The following is a 16,886-nucleotide window of genomic DNA, read 5'->3' as shown; positions in this document are numbered from 1 at the left end:
CTTCCAGCAAGGTCTATTATCACACATGGAAGACTTGTATTGCGTGGTGCGAATCTTTAGGATTTCCTCCACGTACCTATTTGGTGACTCGAATATTGGCTTTTTTGCAACAAGGGGTTGAGCAGAAGCTAGCCTTGAGCACCATCAAGGGTCAAGTTTCAGCATTAGCAATCTTCTTTCAGAAACCTTTAGCTACCAAGTCCTTGGTGCGGAATTTCATCCAGGGGGTGCAGCACCTGGCTCCACCAGTCCGCGCGCCCTTACCGCCTTGGGATCTTAATTTAGTTTTGTCGGTTCTACAGAAACCTCCCTTTGAAAACATCAGGGAGATTCCCTTGTTTACTTTATCCCAGAAGGTGGCCTTCTTGGTGGCTATCACTTCTGCTCTCAGGGTGTCAGAACTGGCTGCATTATCATGCCAGTCCCCATACCTAGTGATTCATAGGGATAAGGTAGTACTTCATCCTAAGCCATCCTTTCTTCCTAAGGTGGTTTCAGATTTTCATCTGAATGAAGATATTGTACTACCTTCCTTGTGTCCTCAGCCCAAGCATCATCGGGAACATGCGTTGCATTCCTTGGATGTGGTTCGGGCAATCAGAGTATACCTGAAAGCTACGGAATCATTCCGTAAGACGGATTCACTTTTTGTGATCACGGATGGCCCCAGAAAGGGTTTGCCTGCATCTGCCGCGACCATTGCCAAATGGATTAGACAGACGGTGGTACAGGCTTATTCTATTAAAGGTCAGAGTCCTCCGTTCCCTGTTAGGGCGCACTCCACTCGAGCGCTCAGTACTTCCTGGGCCTATCGCCATCAGGCGTCAGTGGTCCAGGTATGTAAGGCGGCCACCTGGTCGTCGGTACATACCTTTACAAAATTCTATAAAATTGATGTGACGGCATCGGCGGATGCCTCATTTGGCCGCAAGGTTTTGCAGGCCGCAATTTGAGGAGACCGGTGGTCTACCTCGAGAGTTTTTTTCTGTTTGAAAAATTTCTTTTTTGTTGAGTCTCATCATTAAGGATGAGCATTGTAAACTTCTAGTTGGCACCGGTTGGGCCTTCTAGATTGGGATTTGATTTCCATTTTCCCACCCCTCATTTGTGATACTGCTCTGGGACGTCCCGAAGGTGCTGTATCACCGAGGACTACGTCTGTCAATGAGCGATAGAGAAAAACGGATTTTTGTAAAATCTTACCGTAAAATCCTTTTCTCTTAGCTCATTGACAGACTTAGTCCCCGCCCCTCTGTTTTGGAGTTGGGTTGGGTTAAAATCTCTAAAGACTGCTTTTTGACATAACTGATTTGCTGAGGCAGAGAGAGAGAGGATATACCCTCTGGGACTGCCCCTAGGGTGTGGCCAGAGCTTTTTAATTTCCTGTCTAGTCCTGCTCCTGTGGAGGCAACATAACCCGAAGGTGCTGTATCACCGAGGACTACGTCTGTCAATGAGCTAAGAGAAAAGGATTTTACGGTAAGATTTTACAAAAATCCATTTTTTTTTTTGTTACATTTTTTCTTCTTCCTGCTCTCAGCTGCGCCATGTCATCTCCTCCTCCTTTCTGCTCCCCCTGCAGATGTCATTTCCGCCCTTACTGCATTCTTTGGCTGAAATCTCTGTGGAATGCAGACTCTGAGTAATGCTGCCGTTTTCACTCCCCCCTCCCCTTGTGTGACCTCTTGCTCACTCCCCATGTGAGATAAGGAAGCAGGAAGCTCATAGCCGTGCCATTTTATGAGAGCAGTCTGATATGTTAATGAAACAGCCCACATATCGTGCCGTGAATTGAATGACAAACTGGGCATGATGTCATCAACTTTTACAAGAAGAATTACAGGAAGATTATAAGTAATCTTTTACAGGCACCAATCTATTGCTTTCTTTACGCAGATTAGAATAAGCTGAAGTGTAAATGGGGAGTATACAACCTCTTTAAAGGGTGTTTTTCTTTACACTTTTATTTTTCAGATGAGGCTCCTGTGACCTGGTTAAGGGCACTTATGTTTAGCCTTGGGTTATTTTCCCCACCCCTCATTTTTTTTCTTTTGGCACTGCTTTTGGATGTCCCACTAGTTATCATTTATGGAGCGCCGTGTCCGTCGAACAAAAGAGAAAATGGGATTTTTGTACGTACCGTAAAATCCATTTCTCAGAGTTCCTCGATGGACAATGCACCCACCACCACTCTATGGAATTCTGATACTTCTACTGCTTGCTACTAAACTGAGGATATACCAAGCTGAGGATGGCCCATGGGCGTAGCCAGGTGTTTTTTGTGCTTAGTCCTACTCCTGGAGGAAGCACCATAACCCCGTAGTTATGGTTTATGGAGCACTGTGTCCGTCGAACGAAAGAGAAATGGATTTTACGGTAGGTACAAAAATTCCTTTTTTTAACTTGTTCACAACATAAACCCAGGAGATTAGGAATTGTTCTGTAAAATGAGACCAGAATAGATGTACAGAATATAGTGTATACCAGACAGTCTTTTCTTATTGGCTAAATTCAGTTATTTTTATACAGAAATGTCAGAAGGTTCCCCATAAGCCAGTTATTAAAATTACCCTGAAATATGGTTTCAATTCAGCTGATGCACTTCACATCAGTATTTGCTGTAATTTTTCAAAGCAATATTCAGGCTCAAGTAAGTCATACATGGAACAAAATGTGTCCGGTTCAGCAGGGAGCAGCCACATTTTAATCCATGTATGGAATAACTGGTTGTGTACAACCAGCCTGTTTTAGCCCAGTCAGTGCTGTCGGCAACACTGATCAAATTATCCTGCCCATAGGGAAGGCTCCTAGCCAGCAGAATTCAATAGCACAGCAGGAAGGATACCCCCATCCACATTGAATGTGTGGATTGAGGAATCTGTTGAGTGTTTTGTTTTCCTTCAACCAGCAGGTTGAAAAAGAAAAAAAAAAAGTAATGTATGGGCTGCTTAAGCAGGAGAGGGCCATTGTATGAGCTAACCAGGCTGTGAATTGTTTTGCACAGTCCTGTCGGTCATTCTAAAAGCTGGAATGTCAGTGTGCTGCTCCTCTTTTATTGCCTAATCTCTGTAGCAGGGAGATGTACTACTGTATTACCTAAAGGATAAGTTCACCTTTGGGGACATGTTACATATTCCACCTGTTTATAGGGTGGAACATGTAACATGTTCTCGCTCATGCATCCTCTCTCCGATCCTCCTAATTGTGACAGCAGGTCGGGGATCATCTCCCTGTATGCGCTGTGACACGACCACGTCATTAAGAGTTCTGTAAATGAATAAACTGCAAGTACTGACCGTGCCTAGGCCAATGCACATTCAGGATGGCCACTTTATTTTCGGTTTTATTTTTCTCCCAAGTTTTCACTCTTTCACTTTTGTGTGTGTTTTTCTCCTGGATGAAGGGTGTGAGTCCTCGGGCTTACCCTGACGTCTAGGGGGGAAGATGTGTGGCTGCCAGGTTTCTTCCTCCCCTGCCTCTGGGGGGGTCTCTCTCTTCCGGAGAGCCCCTCGACCAAGTATTCGGGGGTCGGCTTCGTTTGGCCTAGAAGAGCCCAGTCTGCCAGTCCTTCTGGCTAGGCAGACCATGTAAACCCTTTGTTCCTGTCAGGAGCCTTTCGCCCCCGGGGGGATCAGGATAGAGGTCCTACCCCTTCGGTGGGTGGACTAAAAGCCCCCCCCCTCCTTAAGTGCACTTCCTAGTGTGTTCACATGCACGTTTTTGTACACTTACGGGTTTTTTCCTTCTTGGTTTTTGCACCATCGTGGACTTTATAAAAAAAAAATAAAAATAAAAGTACTGACAGCCTTTACGGTTGACGGCTTGTAGTTCTCAGTGAATTACCAGGGTGCTGGTGAATACTCTAGTAGTTCATTGTTTCTTCCTGCCATTCAGTAACTGCCTGTTCATACAAGGGTACGGGCAGACAGCTACACACAGTCCGCAGGAACCTAAGATTGCACCTGCGATCTGCTGATTGCTGGTACAATGCTTTACGGGCTCCTAAAAAAAATAAATGCACTTTACCTGCAAACAAATGTGCATTTTATTATTATTTTTTTTTTTTTTTTTTAGAAAGGTAAACTTATCCTTTACCAATGGTTCCATTGTCTTGCCTATACAGTGTGGCATGAGTAAGTGAAATTGCAACACTCATGAACATGCGCAATTTCACACAATTTCAGTTTGGGTTTACACAACATGCAGAACACGTAGAAAGGTGCTTTATAAAGCAACAGCAAACACATCTGATTTGTGTATCAAGTATGCCGGTTGAATAATTTTGTCTTCATTTCAAAAGCTTAATGATTTATTTTTATTTTTACTTTCTGTCCCACAGGCTACATTATATATTACAGCACAGATGTTCATGCAGAGCTACATGACTGGGTAATAGAGCCAGTTGTTGGAAATCGCCTGACCCACCAAATTCAAGAGCTGACTCTAGATACTCCATATTACTTTAAGATCCAAGCAAGAAATTCTAAAGGAATGGGTCCCATGTCAGAAGCGGTGCTCTTCCGTACACCAAAAGGTAAGCAGAGCTAAAGAATGGAGCAATAGTGTGTAAAGTGATCCCTAATCTATCCCTAATGTAAGGTCTTCTGTAACTAGAAGCTAATTCTGTTTAGCATTAATTCTGTGTTTTGGTTCTGACCTTATAATCCTGTATTACTTAGAACCAAAGTAATCTTTCCTCTGTGATCTCTTCTCCATACAAATTGATATGCTAGATCAGGGATATGCAAACGGTGGCCCTTCAGCTGTTGCAAAACTACAAGTCCCATCATGCCTCTGTCTCTGGGTGTCATGCTTGTAGCTGTCAGTCTTGCTGTGCCTCATGAGACTTGTAGTTCTGCAACATCTGGAGAGCCACAGTTTCCATATCCCTGTGCTAGATCAACAAATTCCATCAAAATGATCACTTTAATCTTGAGTTTGCTATATCCACAAAGTTCTTCCCACCGTCAGCATATGGCTAATTCTGGTAAAGGAACATAGCATTTCCCTCATTAGGCCTGGATCACACTGGTGCGACATGGGATCCGACTTCTGAGAGCATGACATGTAAAATTCAATGGTTCCCTATGGTTCCCTATGAGATCCTTCTTAGCTGACCTGACATAAGCTGCTCCAACTTTAGAAAAGGTTCTTTGTACTTTGGACCAACTTTGATATAACTTTAATGCCATTGAGTGTAAAAAGTCACATTCGGTCGGACCAAAGTCAGACTGAAGCTGCATGTTCGGGAGTCGCTCAACTTTCATGTCGGAGCAGTGTGAACCTGGGCTTAGTGAGGTCTGGAATGAAATCTGATCATCTACAGCTAAAAGCTCACTCAACATTTCTGTCATAGAAACTAACTTCAAAGTATTGAGGCGATAGCATCTTGTTCTGATGTGCATCTCACTCTAAACCAGCCTACTCAACTGCTTGTTTTAGTGGATGTCAGTCCATAGGTTCCTTTTATCCATGCATGACAGGACTGTCCTGCAAGCATAGAGTCCAGGGGCCAGGTCTACTGGCTTAAAAGGAAAATAGTGTTACATTAACCATAATCCAGTGAAAATGTGTACACTTAGGGCTCATTCTAACATGGCATTATTAGGCATTCGGGAAGCGTTAAAACCACAACCCAACTGCCTGTTTTCGACCCCTGTGTGAAAGATCCCTTACAGCAGGGGTCTTCAAACTATGGCCCTCCAGTTCGGAAACTACAACTCCCATCATGCCTAGTCTTGTCTGTGAATGTCAAAGTTTTACAATGCCTCAGAGGATGTGTAGTTCCGCAACAGCTGGAGGGCCGAAGTTTGAGGATCCCTGCCTTAGTGTGTGTCTTTGCAAGCTCTTGCAGCCCACCAGGGTTCCTTTCCTACTTTGATATAGCACCATTGATATGCCTTCTTGGCCTTTCCCTTTTAAGTTGAAGCTTGTTAATGCTTCTAATTTAACCTAAGGTTTTTTCAGCGTGTATGACAATAATGTGGCCAATACACCTGCATGCAAGCTGAACTAGTGATATTTAGCTAAGATTTACATATAAAAGTTGAATCGTGTCAAAACATTCCCACATGGTGCTGGATATACAAAAGAAAACTAGTGGACCTACTATATGGAGAATCAGAATAAAGTACGTTTTTTTTTTTTTTTTTTTTTCTTGCAAGTACGAATTAGTTTTAGCACAGACTTCATTCTGGCGGCTTCTTTATGTAAATACATTTGTTTTCAGTGCCGTGAAAATTGGTGTTGATAGTGTGTGGCGTAGAGGGCAATGCTCTACCCAAAAACCTCTTCACGTCCTCGTTATAACCCTAACACCTACTCTCCATGAAATAACTGGAACACTTTGTATGCATACTTACCTCTCCTGCTACAGATCTTCTGAACTGAAGCTAATACCTTGCTGCACGCAGAATCTATCTTTCAGTAGTTGTATGTCACACAACATAATGACAAATGCCATAGATGATTTTGAAAAGGCACACACACCAGTCTGTATTAGGTCCCACAGTTAACAGTGTATGTCGGAGCAAAAACCAAGCCATGAAGGTAAAGGATTTGTTTGTAGACCGGATTGTATAGAGACACAAGGTGTCTGACCTCAGGCGATACACCGAGATGAAACAAATCCTCTTACATAAGTCGTGCTTGTTTATCTGCAGTCTTCTCTTTACAGCCACTCCCAAGTCCAGAATTTATAAAGCTTTTGAGAGAGTTCAGAAATTGGAGCAGAGAGCTGAACCCACATACTGCAGAGCTCCGTGAGAAGAGCTCTGAGAGCTGATTGGAGGGAAGGGACACACCCCTCTCCACACAGCTCTCAGGAACAGAGCCGAGGCTGTCAATCAGCTGGAGGTCCCTCCCCTGTCACCTTTTTTCTCTTGCTGTCAGGAAAATAGGTCAGAAGTGATTCATGCTGATAGCAGAGAAAGGAGGCAGCATACAGAAATGACACTTGGTGCTCTTCAATGCAACAAGTACACACTATAGAGCAGTGATGGTGAACCTTGACACTCTAGATGTTTGGTAACTACATTTCCAATGATGCTCATGCACTCTGCATTGCAGGTGAGCATCATGGGAAATTCCAAAACATTTGGGGTGCCAAGGTTCGTCATTACTGCTATAGAGGGATGTGCTTTGTTAATATTTCATGTTTGAGGGTTACAACCACTTTAAAGTTCCACTTATCTTTGCCCATGCAAAGTAAAGTTATTGGATCACTTGTCTCATCAGCAGCATATACGGCTTGAGAGGAAAGTGTTAAGTAACCCTTTTTCTGCTTTGCATGGACTAAGGAACAAGTTACTTAAATTAAAGATCTCCTTACTGCCAATGAGAGTGGAAACAGGACAACTGTGTTGTAATTGCACTAAGCACTGTGTATTCTTGAAGACAACTGCTGCATTAGACTTATGACAGGTTCACTTTACCATTTGAGAATCATTTTATTGCACATTAAATGTGGGCTTGCCAACTATTCCAAACAAATGCTGATTTCCCTTGTATTGTCTGATCTAAAAAGATGTTCTAACTTATTAATCTTCTTTGTTCTTTCATAATAAACTTGCTAAATTTACCTGATTCTTTTTTTAAATTCTTTACTGACCAGTCAAACTTATTTTCTTATTATGCCTTCCCGTGGCAGAATCCACACCCTACATGCCTAATAACCAAGGTAATCATAACCTCTGTGATAACTTTAAAAGGGGGATTGGGATGGCTGTGGCTAGACCTAGTACCTTTAATGTTTATGCCAAGGAAGAGTTAAGCACTTTCAACTGAGAGAGGGGCTGTTCAGTGATTTACCGCGTTCAGCTCAATAATTTCCACATTAGAGCTGAGGTTTTTTTTTTTTTTTTTTAAGTGTTAACTCTTATTAGAGATCTGCATTAGAGATGTCCCGAACTATTCGCTGGCGAACACATCGCTTGTTCGTGTTCGCCGCGGCGGGCGAACATATGCGATGTTCGGTTCGCCCCCTATACATAATTATTGAGCAAACTTTGACCCTGTACCTCAGTCAGCAGACACATTCCAGCCAATCAGCATACCCTCCCTCCCACCTCCTATAAAAAAGCAAGGACAGCATCCATCTTATATATATATATATATATATATATATATATATATATATATATATATATATACACAGACTGTACTGTGTGCACACTACTCATATCGGATGGCACAGTACCTTGCAGATAAAGTCATTTAATTTTTACCCTTAATATAATTGCAGTTGCCTGCCAGTGTGTGTCAGGCCCACTGACTGAACTGTGCCCACTGCCAGTGCCCACCACTCATATAGGGTGGCACAGCACCTTGCAGATAAAACATTCACTTAATTTTTCCTCTGTAATATAATTGCAGTTGCCTGCCAGTGAGTGTCAGGTCCACAGACCGTACTGTGCCCACTGCCCACCACTCATATAGGGTGGCACAGCACCTTGCAGATAAAACATTCACTTAATTTTTCCTCTGTAATATAATTGCAGTTGCCTGCCAGTGAGTGTCAGGTCCACAGACTGTACTGTGCCCACTGCCCACCACTCATATAGGGTGGCACAGCACCTTGCAGAAAAAAAATTCATTTAATTTTTCCTGTAATAAAAAAATATAATTCATCCAGAAAAAACAGGAACTGGCTTTTTCATTCGAATTTCAGTAGCGCAGGGATGGTGATAACCTCTTACCAAATAAATAGGATGATAACATATACCAAAATATATCAATCAGATGTGATAAATATAAGCATACAAGCATGAAATCACATCAATAGGAGTCCATAAAGTCCATAGGTATAAAGTGCATAGAGCAAAAAAAGTGCAAACATGAAGGATCACAGGTGCAACTTATGGGGACCACCCTTGCTTGCCACCACCACACAGTGCCGGGAGAAGTATCTGAAATTCAGACTCACCAGGCGCCTATGCCTAACCACTCTTAGACTAGGCAACAACAGCATATAGTAAAATCAGGTTTCCTCCAGATCTCTGATATGTGCTGCAAAGACTCCTCTGGAAGATTTCCTGGTAAATTTATAGTGCACTATTAATGTGCACATTTGCGGAAATTCCCGTTCGCGAACGGAAATTTTTATGTTCGACATCTCTAATCTGCATTACTGAGATGGAGAGGAGATGCTGCCATAGATACATATTCATTCTAGAAGTATCTTTGACTGCCTTTCCCTAACAACCAGTCTCTCTCGGTGCTCCCAGTCTATAATAAAGACTTAGTCTCCAAGCAAGACTTCAACTCTCATGGAATTTAATAAGCGGAATATTGCAAATCACTGAACAGTCTCACTATGCAAGTAAGTGTTAGGGGTTTGTTTTCCCGGAGAGCCTCTTTAATACATCAATTTAAATGTCATATGATGTCAGTGTTATGATAAAACATCTCTCTTCCAGCATCGGGTGTATCAGGGAAAGGGCGCGCGTCAGAAATAGGAACCACACCACTCGGAGGTAATTAGCTTTGTTTCTTAAGACCTGCAGGACTAAAATGGCTATATATGCTTTTTTTAAAGGCCAACTACAGAGACCCTTGTTGTGGGGCTACCTCTGTACTGAAAGGGTTAAATGCATATTTAAGTCCATGTATGGGTTCATCGCCCTGCATTGGATGTGAGGATGCTGAGGAACAATCTACCATTGGAGCATAGTAGGAAAGAGGCTGCGGGATGACTTTTCCTTTTCCCCAGACCAAGATGAGCATTTAACTCGTACAGTGCATGGGCAGCCCCACTGGAAGGGAGCATTTTCACTTTCCCAGGAGTCAAAGAACAGTTCATGATGTAAAAGTATTTGACAACTTAGAAATAGTACAACCTACTGCATACCCTTTTTTGCTCACACTGTTATGCAATACATTTTAAGTGTGCTGATGATTGTGTGGGTCAGATAACTATGCAAGTACAAAAAAAAAAAACTTCCCATCATTCGGACTTTGGATGTTCGATTGCCTATAGTGCATTGTAACTGTCTGGTTTATAGTGACTGCAGAAATTCTAATGATACCTCTTTGACATTCACAAGATTTCATGGAAAGGTTCCAGGGCTGTGCTGATGGTCTGATGATCAATTGTATTTGAGAATAATTGCTGATGACAGTAAATTGCTGATGACAGTAAATAATTCACCGTTTTTAAGTGATCTGAGCTGGTTAGGTCGAAAAGGGCTGTTGGATTAGAATACCATTTGACGGAATGTAGTTCCTTGTTCTATATAGGCATAGGTCGTTCACTAGTTTTGTTTTTGTTTTTTTTTTTTTACAATAAAAAAACCTAATCGTACTCACTTTGATTCTGTTTGCACCAATTTTTAATATAACGTATCTGTGTCATTTCATGTGCTTTGCAATGTAATTTCATGAGCGAAAAACCCTATTAGCAATTGTTTGAAAGTTGTTCACTTGTTCAATGTTAAACGTTTCAAACTTGGTAAAATTCAACCATTCAATGCATAGTCTCAGGTATATGACTAGGTGGTACATCACACCATAGGTCGCACTCTCACCACTAATTCTACCCAGAGCCCTCTATAAGGTACTCGGGCACTTCCTACTGCCCTTTCTATATTAGGCACGCAACAGGCAGTCTGTCTAGCTAAGGAAGGTTTTTCTACAACTATGTTAAAACTTTCTTGGACAACTAATGGCTTTAAAGTATAACTATAGGCAAAGCCTTATTTTCAGATAGTGTAAGGAATGATTATAAATCCTGTCAGTTGTGATTTTCTTTTTTTTTTTTCTTAGATTTCCCCTCTATTAATTTTTTGTGGGCAACCCAAAATCTGGGATTTTTTTTATACTTTCCTTTTCAATGATTATGGTAAACAGGACACCTAATGGGGGCATGGATAACAAAAACTGAAAAGGTGTTATATTCCATCACCATTCTATCCAAAACTAGGAAAAAAAAGTATTGGGCTTAACTAGAATTTAACCTTAAGTATTTCTAAGGGACAGGTTTCCACCTTGTCTATTTTCTTCCAAAAACTTCTGGTTTCTTTGTCCCGTTTAAAACCTTTTATACCAAGTGTTTCTCGGATTAGACCCACCCATTCTGCACTCCATGCTTCTTTGGGATCCTAATTTGTTTAACCAACCTTTGAGCCCTTTTAGAGACCTTTCTTTGGCTGATCTTTCCTGGAAAGTGGTCAGATGTGTCTGATTTAGCGGTTCTCTTTTAAGGAGCTGTTCCTGATCCTTCACAAAGACAAAGTAGTCTTGTGCCCAAAGCCTATCTTTCTGCCTAAGGCCCCTTTCACACAGGCGGACCGTTCAGATCCGCCTGTCAGCTTTTTTGGCTAATCTGTACGGTCACTCCTTGCATGTCTATGGGGCATCGGATGTCAGAGGAGACATGTCCGCTGACATCAGATCCGTCAAATCTGGACGGATGGAAACCCTATTTTCCATCCGTCCAGCGGATCGGATGAGAACGGCCCGACGGCCTGTTCCCATCCGATTCCCCCATAGAGATGCATGGGGACCTGACCGATGTCTCGGCACACAGCGCGGAGACACAGCTGTCATCCTTCTGCTGATCCCCCACTGAGATAAACTGAGTCTGTCTGATGGACGGACTGTGTGAAAGAGCCCTAAGGTGGTATCTGACATCCACCTTAATGATGACATAGTCCTTCCCTATTTGTACCCTTCTCCTGAGAACCTCAAAGAGATTGCTCTTCATTGTACTGATGTCAGAGCTATCGGAGTTTATCTGAAAGCCCCAGCTTCTGTAAGAAAGACCCACTCTTTGAATTGTCAGGGTCTCGCAAAGGACACACTGCTTCAAAAGCAGAGCTTACACACTGAAGTAAGACCCCTCCAACACTTACATGCTCACTCTACCAGATCATTAAATGTTTCCTGGCCATTACATCAAGTCTGTGTTGCCCAGATTTGCAAGGCCTCCACCTAGTCTTAAGTTCATACCTTCTCCAATTTTTACCAGGTGAAAGTCCAAGCTTCTGTGGATGTAGCTTTCATCCACATGGTATTTGCTGCAGCACACTGTTGGGTATGAATTTTGTTTTTTTGACCCTTGTTGTTGGGCCTGTTGGCATTGTTTTGTTTTTGTTGCTGCCCATCGTTTTTATGCATAGATTGGGATTGGCCCAGGTTCTATGAAAAGCCAGCCTGTACTGTTCAATTTAAGTGATCCTAAAGCCTTGTAGTTTTTTTTTTTAGTTTTTTTTTTTATTTATTTTTAATACCGAACATGTTATACTTGCCTGCTCTGTGCAGTTTTTTTGCACAGAGCAGCACGGATCTTCCTCTTCTCAGGTCCCTCGCTAGCGCACCTGGCTGCTCCCGTCTGCCGGGTGCCACCAGAGCAAGCAGCTTGCTCTTTGGGCACCCAAGCCAGCACCCCCCTGACCCGCAGCTCTGTGTGTCCATTCACAAACTGAGCCAAGGTTCGCCCCCGTCCCCTCAGTTTCCTGATTGGCGTTTGACTCCCACTGCTGTCAATCACAGCCAGTGAGCCAATCAGGAGTGCGGGTCCCTGGAGAGGCAAGGCTCTCATGGATATCGCTAAATCGAGAGGGGAATCTAGTGGGTTTTTTTTTTTTTTTTACCTTCACGTATAGAAAAAACCTTGTGCCTTTACAGCCACTTTAAGATGAGAGGAATTGTGACTTGACTATAAATTAAATATCTTAGAGAATAGGACACCATCCCCTCATTTCCTGTGTTACTCTGTATTGCTTGTTAAAGGACTCAGGCCTTGGGGAGTGGGGTAGGCTTATAGGGGCATGTTCTGGGGTTCATGTCCAGAAAGGCTTTGCAAGTGTCTAATCACTCAAAGGTACCAGCCTATAAAACAGTGTCTATGAATATTCACCCTGTATCCTGTTCTGTACTGCAAGATATGAAGTTTACAGGTATACCATAATTCCTCTTTTTGCACAAAACAGACACATCTCTAGAATCAGTAAATTGCTGCAGTCAGATCATGTACAAAATTTCTTGCCATGAGCTGGTAACCACGTATGTTTTATATATATTTTGATTTTTGATGATGCATCATTGCAGGCAGTAATAGTCCTCATGGAAGTCCCACCTCTCTGGATCAGAACATGCTGTTAACCATCATTGTTTCCCTTGGAGTTATAACTGTGCTAGTGGCTGTGGTCATTGCTGCTATCTGCTCACGGCGCTCCAACTCCCACCATAAAAAGTGAGTTTTGAATATTGTATGATTTACACGTCTTGTAGCCATACTTGTCGTAATCCATAAATGTTTGTTCATTGGACAGTGAGTGGAGCCAGAAAAACCTAACCAGTGTATACAAACACTGGAAAGTTACCAGCAGCAATGCATTCCTGAGGATTGTGGTGATCCGGTGCTTTATAACAATTGGGGAGGGATGTAAGTTGCGAATGATGGTGTTTAGCAGTAAGGATGGATGAGCTGGCTTGGTAGTCTTTAGAGTTGAGACATCCAGGGAGGGATGGTGATCTGGTGCATTATAGCAGTTGGGGAGGGAAATAAGTTGCACGGTATCTGATGGCTAGGAAAAGATGGATGAATGTAAGCAGTAGGGATGGATGAGGTGGCTGGAAAGGGTTGAAGGTCTATAGAGGGGAGACAGCCAGGGAGGGATGGATTTCGTCAGAGGGAAAGGAGAGGCAGCCTGGGAATGAAAGATGTCAGGGGACATCAGAATCGAGAATGTAAGAGGAACAGAGAAGATGCAAAGTGGTGAGGGAGGGATGGATATCAGGAGGTGGCCTGGGATACTGGGATAGATGGAGGACGGTGAAGGGGATGGGAAGGTAGTTGAGGGTAAGATAGATTTTAGTGGGTGGCAGTTGTGGAGGGAGAAGCCCGAGGTGAACCTGCTGTGTTGGAGCAAGGAACGGTGTGGAGGTGAGCCCTATTAGAGGGGTGAAGGAGTGGGGAGAGAGCTGTGCTAGAAAGGAAAGGTGTGGGTGACACGAGCTATCAGAGAAAAGGAGCCTGTGTGGAGCTGTGCTGAGCAGGGAAGATGGTAGCTGTTAGAGAGGTGGGAAGTGATGTACAAGGAGGTGTTTGGAGGGATCAGGCAGTGGTTGTGGTGGTAGGGGACTGTGAATGGAGATGGAGCAGAGGGGTGAGAGTTGGTGGAATAGCAATATTCAGGTGGATTTATGTGCAGGGGGTTAGAGTTGGGGTTGTAGTGCTCATATGTGCACTGCATTTGGTAATTGGAGCAGCACTGTGCGAGAGAGGACTTTTTTTTTATCTTCTGATGCTGGCTGGTTTTACAAGCGCTCCTGCTGGATAAATATTCCTCTGGAAAAATAAAGCTTTTCCTTCTAAATCATTTAATTGTTTTAACATTTTCTGTATGTTTTCCATCAGGAAAAGAGCTGCATGCAAGTCTGTTAATGGGTCCCATAAATACAAAGGCAACTCGAAGGATGTGAAGCCTCCTGATCTTTGGATTCATCATGAAAGACTAGAGCTAAAGCCAGTGGACAAGTCTCCAGAAACAAACCCTATGCTGACGGACACTAGTCTGCCCCGTTCCCCACAGGACCTGACACCTGGTGAAAGCACTACAGAAGGCAGCATTCACCAGCACAGCAATTCATACCGAGGTGAGGAGAGCAGCAGTACATACTGTGAATAAAAACTGATCATGGCAGTACAGTTAGATGGGAGACCTTAATGGAAAATAGTGCCACATTGATATTTACTTCAGATGCATGCTAGACTAGACTGCATGGGGGAACCTTTACTAAACACAGGTGATTGTGTTTGGGTTCAATTCCAACAGTTACTGCACAACCTTCCTTCACAGGTCTGGAATCGGAGGATTCGGTATCCTCACTTGCAGGACGTCGGGGAATGAGACCAAAGATAATGATGCCCTTTGATTCTCAGCCTCCACAGCGTAAGTTCTGGGGAAAGTGGGGTTCACATTGTGACATGAGCTCCTGTTCCTGAGGGCTTTCAGACTGTGTATGGGGGAAGTAAAGCTAAATTAGCCTTTTTGTCATGGTGCCATCTCGGCTTAGAGGTGCCATGCCTTATCAGCCATTTTCATGGTGCAGTTTGGGCCGACGTTGGCACCATGGAAACTGAAGACTCAAAATTTAAACCGTGAACTGTAGTTTTGGTTGCCTTGTGTTAAACAACATGTATAATTTTTTTAGGAAAAGCATGAAGCTGTGATCTTCTTCTTCTTCTTTCTTTTTTTTTGTCAAGTGTCATTTTTGCAAAATTAAATCCTTCTTTGAGTCTTACTCAAATGCATCGTTTTACTTGAACATTTTTTTGCCTTATTGAGCAGGCTTCATTTACTACTTCCATTAGAACAATGATGGTTGTGATCCAATTTTTGAACACCTACCTTTTCTATCTGTAGTTCTTTCAATGAATCAGACCAGCCCATTCATACCCACTACCTTTCACCTCAAGCTTGCCATTGTTTTAGGCCTAATCGCCTCCTCTTTTAACATCTTCATAATAGTACTTTGCACCTATTTAAATGGGACACGCATTGTTTTCTGCCATTTGTTGCTTCCATTATTTCCATGTCCCATATTTCACCATTCTGTCTCTGTTTCAGCGGTTGTCAGTGCTCATCCCATCCATTCCATCGATAACTCTAATTTCCGCTCAGTGCCTGGGTTCATGCTGCACGTGCTGGGTGGAACTTCTCAGGCTGCAGGTGAGAACAGCACAGCTTTTTAAAGGTAGTGAAAGGCCTGCTGTGCACATGAGACCAGTGACTGTACATTCTGTATGTAGTGTAAAATGGCAACAACAAAATGTATGCAGACTGAATAATCTATATTCCTACTTACTAGTAATAGTAATATAAATCTTAATAGAAACTGCGTATACCATTACTACCTATAGTAAGATATGTCATATATCAATTGCCAAACGTTTATGTAAGCTTTCTTCAAGTGTTCCCCAAACTTTAGGAATATTCTAGGTTGGTAAATCAGCAATGAATGGAATCTGGTATGTCGATGTAAAGCATTGCTGCAGTTCTAGCACAAAAACGTGTCTCCTGCAAGTTCAACATTTTGGTCCTACTGTGACCTTTAAACGTGGCTTCAGACCACCTGAAGTGTGCATCCCCTGCAGTTTGATAGGAATAAGTAGAACATTAACATGAAAGAGCATAATAAGGTAACAGGCTAAGCAGTCAAGACTTCATGAAATCAGCACACACCATACGGGTAACCTGAAACCTAAAATACTATGTTCCTAAAAGCAGAATTTGGACCACTGGTGGCCAGGAGGATATTCCCCTAATGTTTTCTATGTTTAGCATGGAAAGGTTTTAATATCTTGTATGTAATAGTGGTCTCCTCCTCCCTTCCCAGTCACTGGCATTAACACCCCATCCATAGTGGTATGCTTACTGATCAGTCAACGATTTGATGCATTCCGACCAATCTTGTTTACATGGCTGTTGTTTTTCTAGTACATGTTGGCAAATTTGTTTATTCAAAGTGGTTGCAAACCTTTATGTATACCCAGTGAAGTGACTAGTCTCAGGTCATACACAGATGAAACGCATCCTTGAACACATGTTGTACCTGTTAAACTAATGCAGAGAAGATGATGGCTGCATATAAAGTCCCGAAATATACATTGAATTTCTGAGCTTCCAGAGGCAGGTCGCATAGATCTGAAGTCTCACACTGCACAGCAGAGAAAGCAGATCTGAGTGTAGTCTGAGACTTGAGTGGTGGTAAGGGACACACCCCCCTCTACACTAGATCATAGGGAAACCTCCACAGCTGAGGCTGTCGGTCTCAGGCTGTGTGCTGGAGGCCCCTGCTCTTAATCCCTTGCAGTAGGCCCAACATGTCAAAAAAGACTCCTGCAGATAGAGGAATGAGACTGCTGACAGAAATCACACTCG

General features: G+C 42.8%; 1 protein-coding gene across 5 annotated transcripts in view; it reads left to right on the top strand.

Annotated features, from left to right (window-relative positions):
- Positions 1-16,886, top strand: part of NEO1 (neogenin 1) — a 306,375-nt gene that overhangs the window by 253,532 nt on the left and 35,957 nt on the right. For 3 of the 5 annotated variants that reach the window (XM_082257066.1, XM_082257064.1, XM_082257067.1), the window contains exons 20-26: positions 4,340-4,534; positions 7,649-7,678; positions 9,417-9,473; positions 13,048-13,192; positions 14,360-14,598; positions 14,802-14,894; positions 15,573-15,674. In XM_082257066.1, coding sequence (XP_082113192.1) covers positions 4,340-4,534; positions 7,649-7,678; positions 9,417-9,473; positions 13,048-13,192; positions 14,360-14,598; positions 14,802-14,894; positions 15,573-15,674 — 861 coding nt within the window. The remainder of the gene's footprint in view (positions 1-4,339; positions 4,535-7,648; positions 7,679-9,416; positions 9,474-13,047; positions 13,193-14,359; positions 14,599-14,801; positions 14,895-15,572; positions 15,675-16,886) is intronic. The other 2 variants (XM_082257065.1, XM_082257068.1) reach the window with 2 other exon arrangements.

The sequence above is a fragment of the Pelophylax lessonae genome (genome assembly GCF_965119305.1).
Source record: "Pelophylax lessonae genome assembly, chromosome: 4".
Classification (NCBI taxonomy): Eukaryota; Metazoa; Chordata; class Amphibia; order Anura; family Ranidae; genus Pelophylax; species Pelophylax lessonae.
The sequence above is the reverse complement of the archived record's forward strand: the minus strand, read 5'-3'. Positions and strand labels throughout refer to the sequence as shown.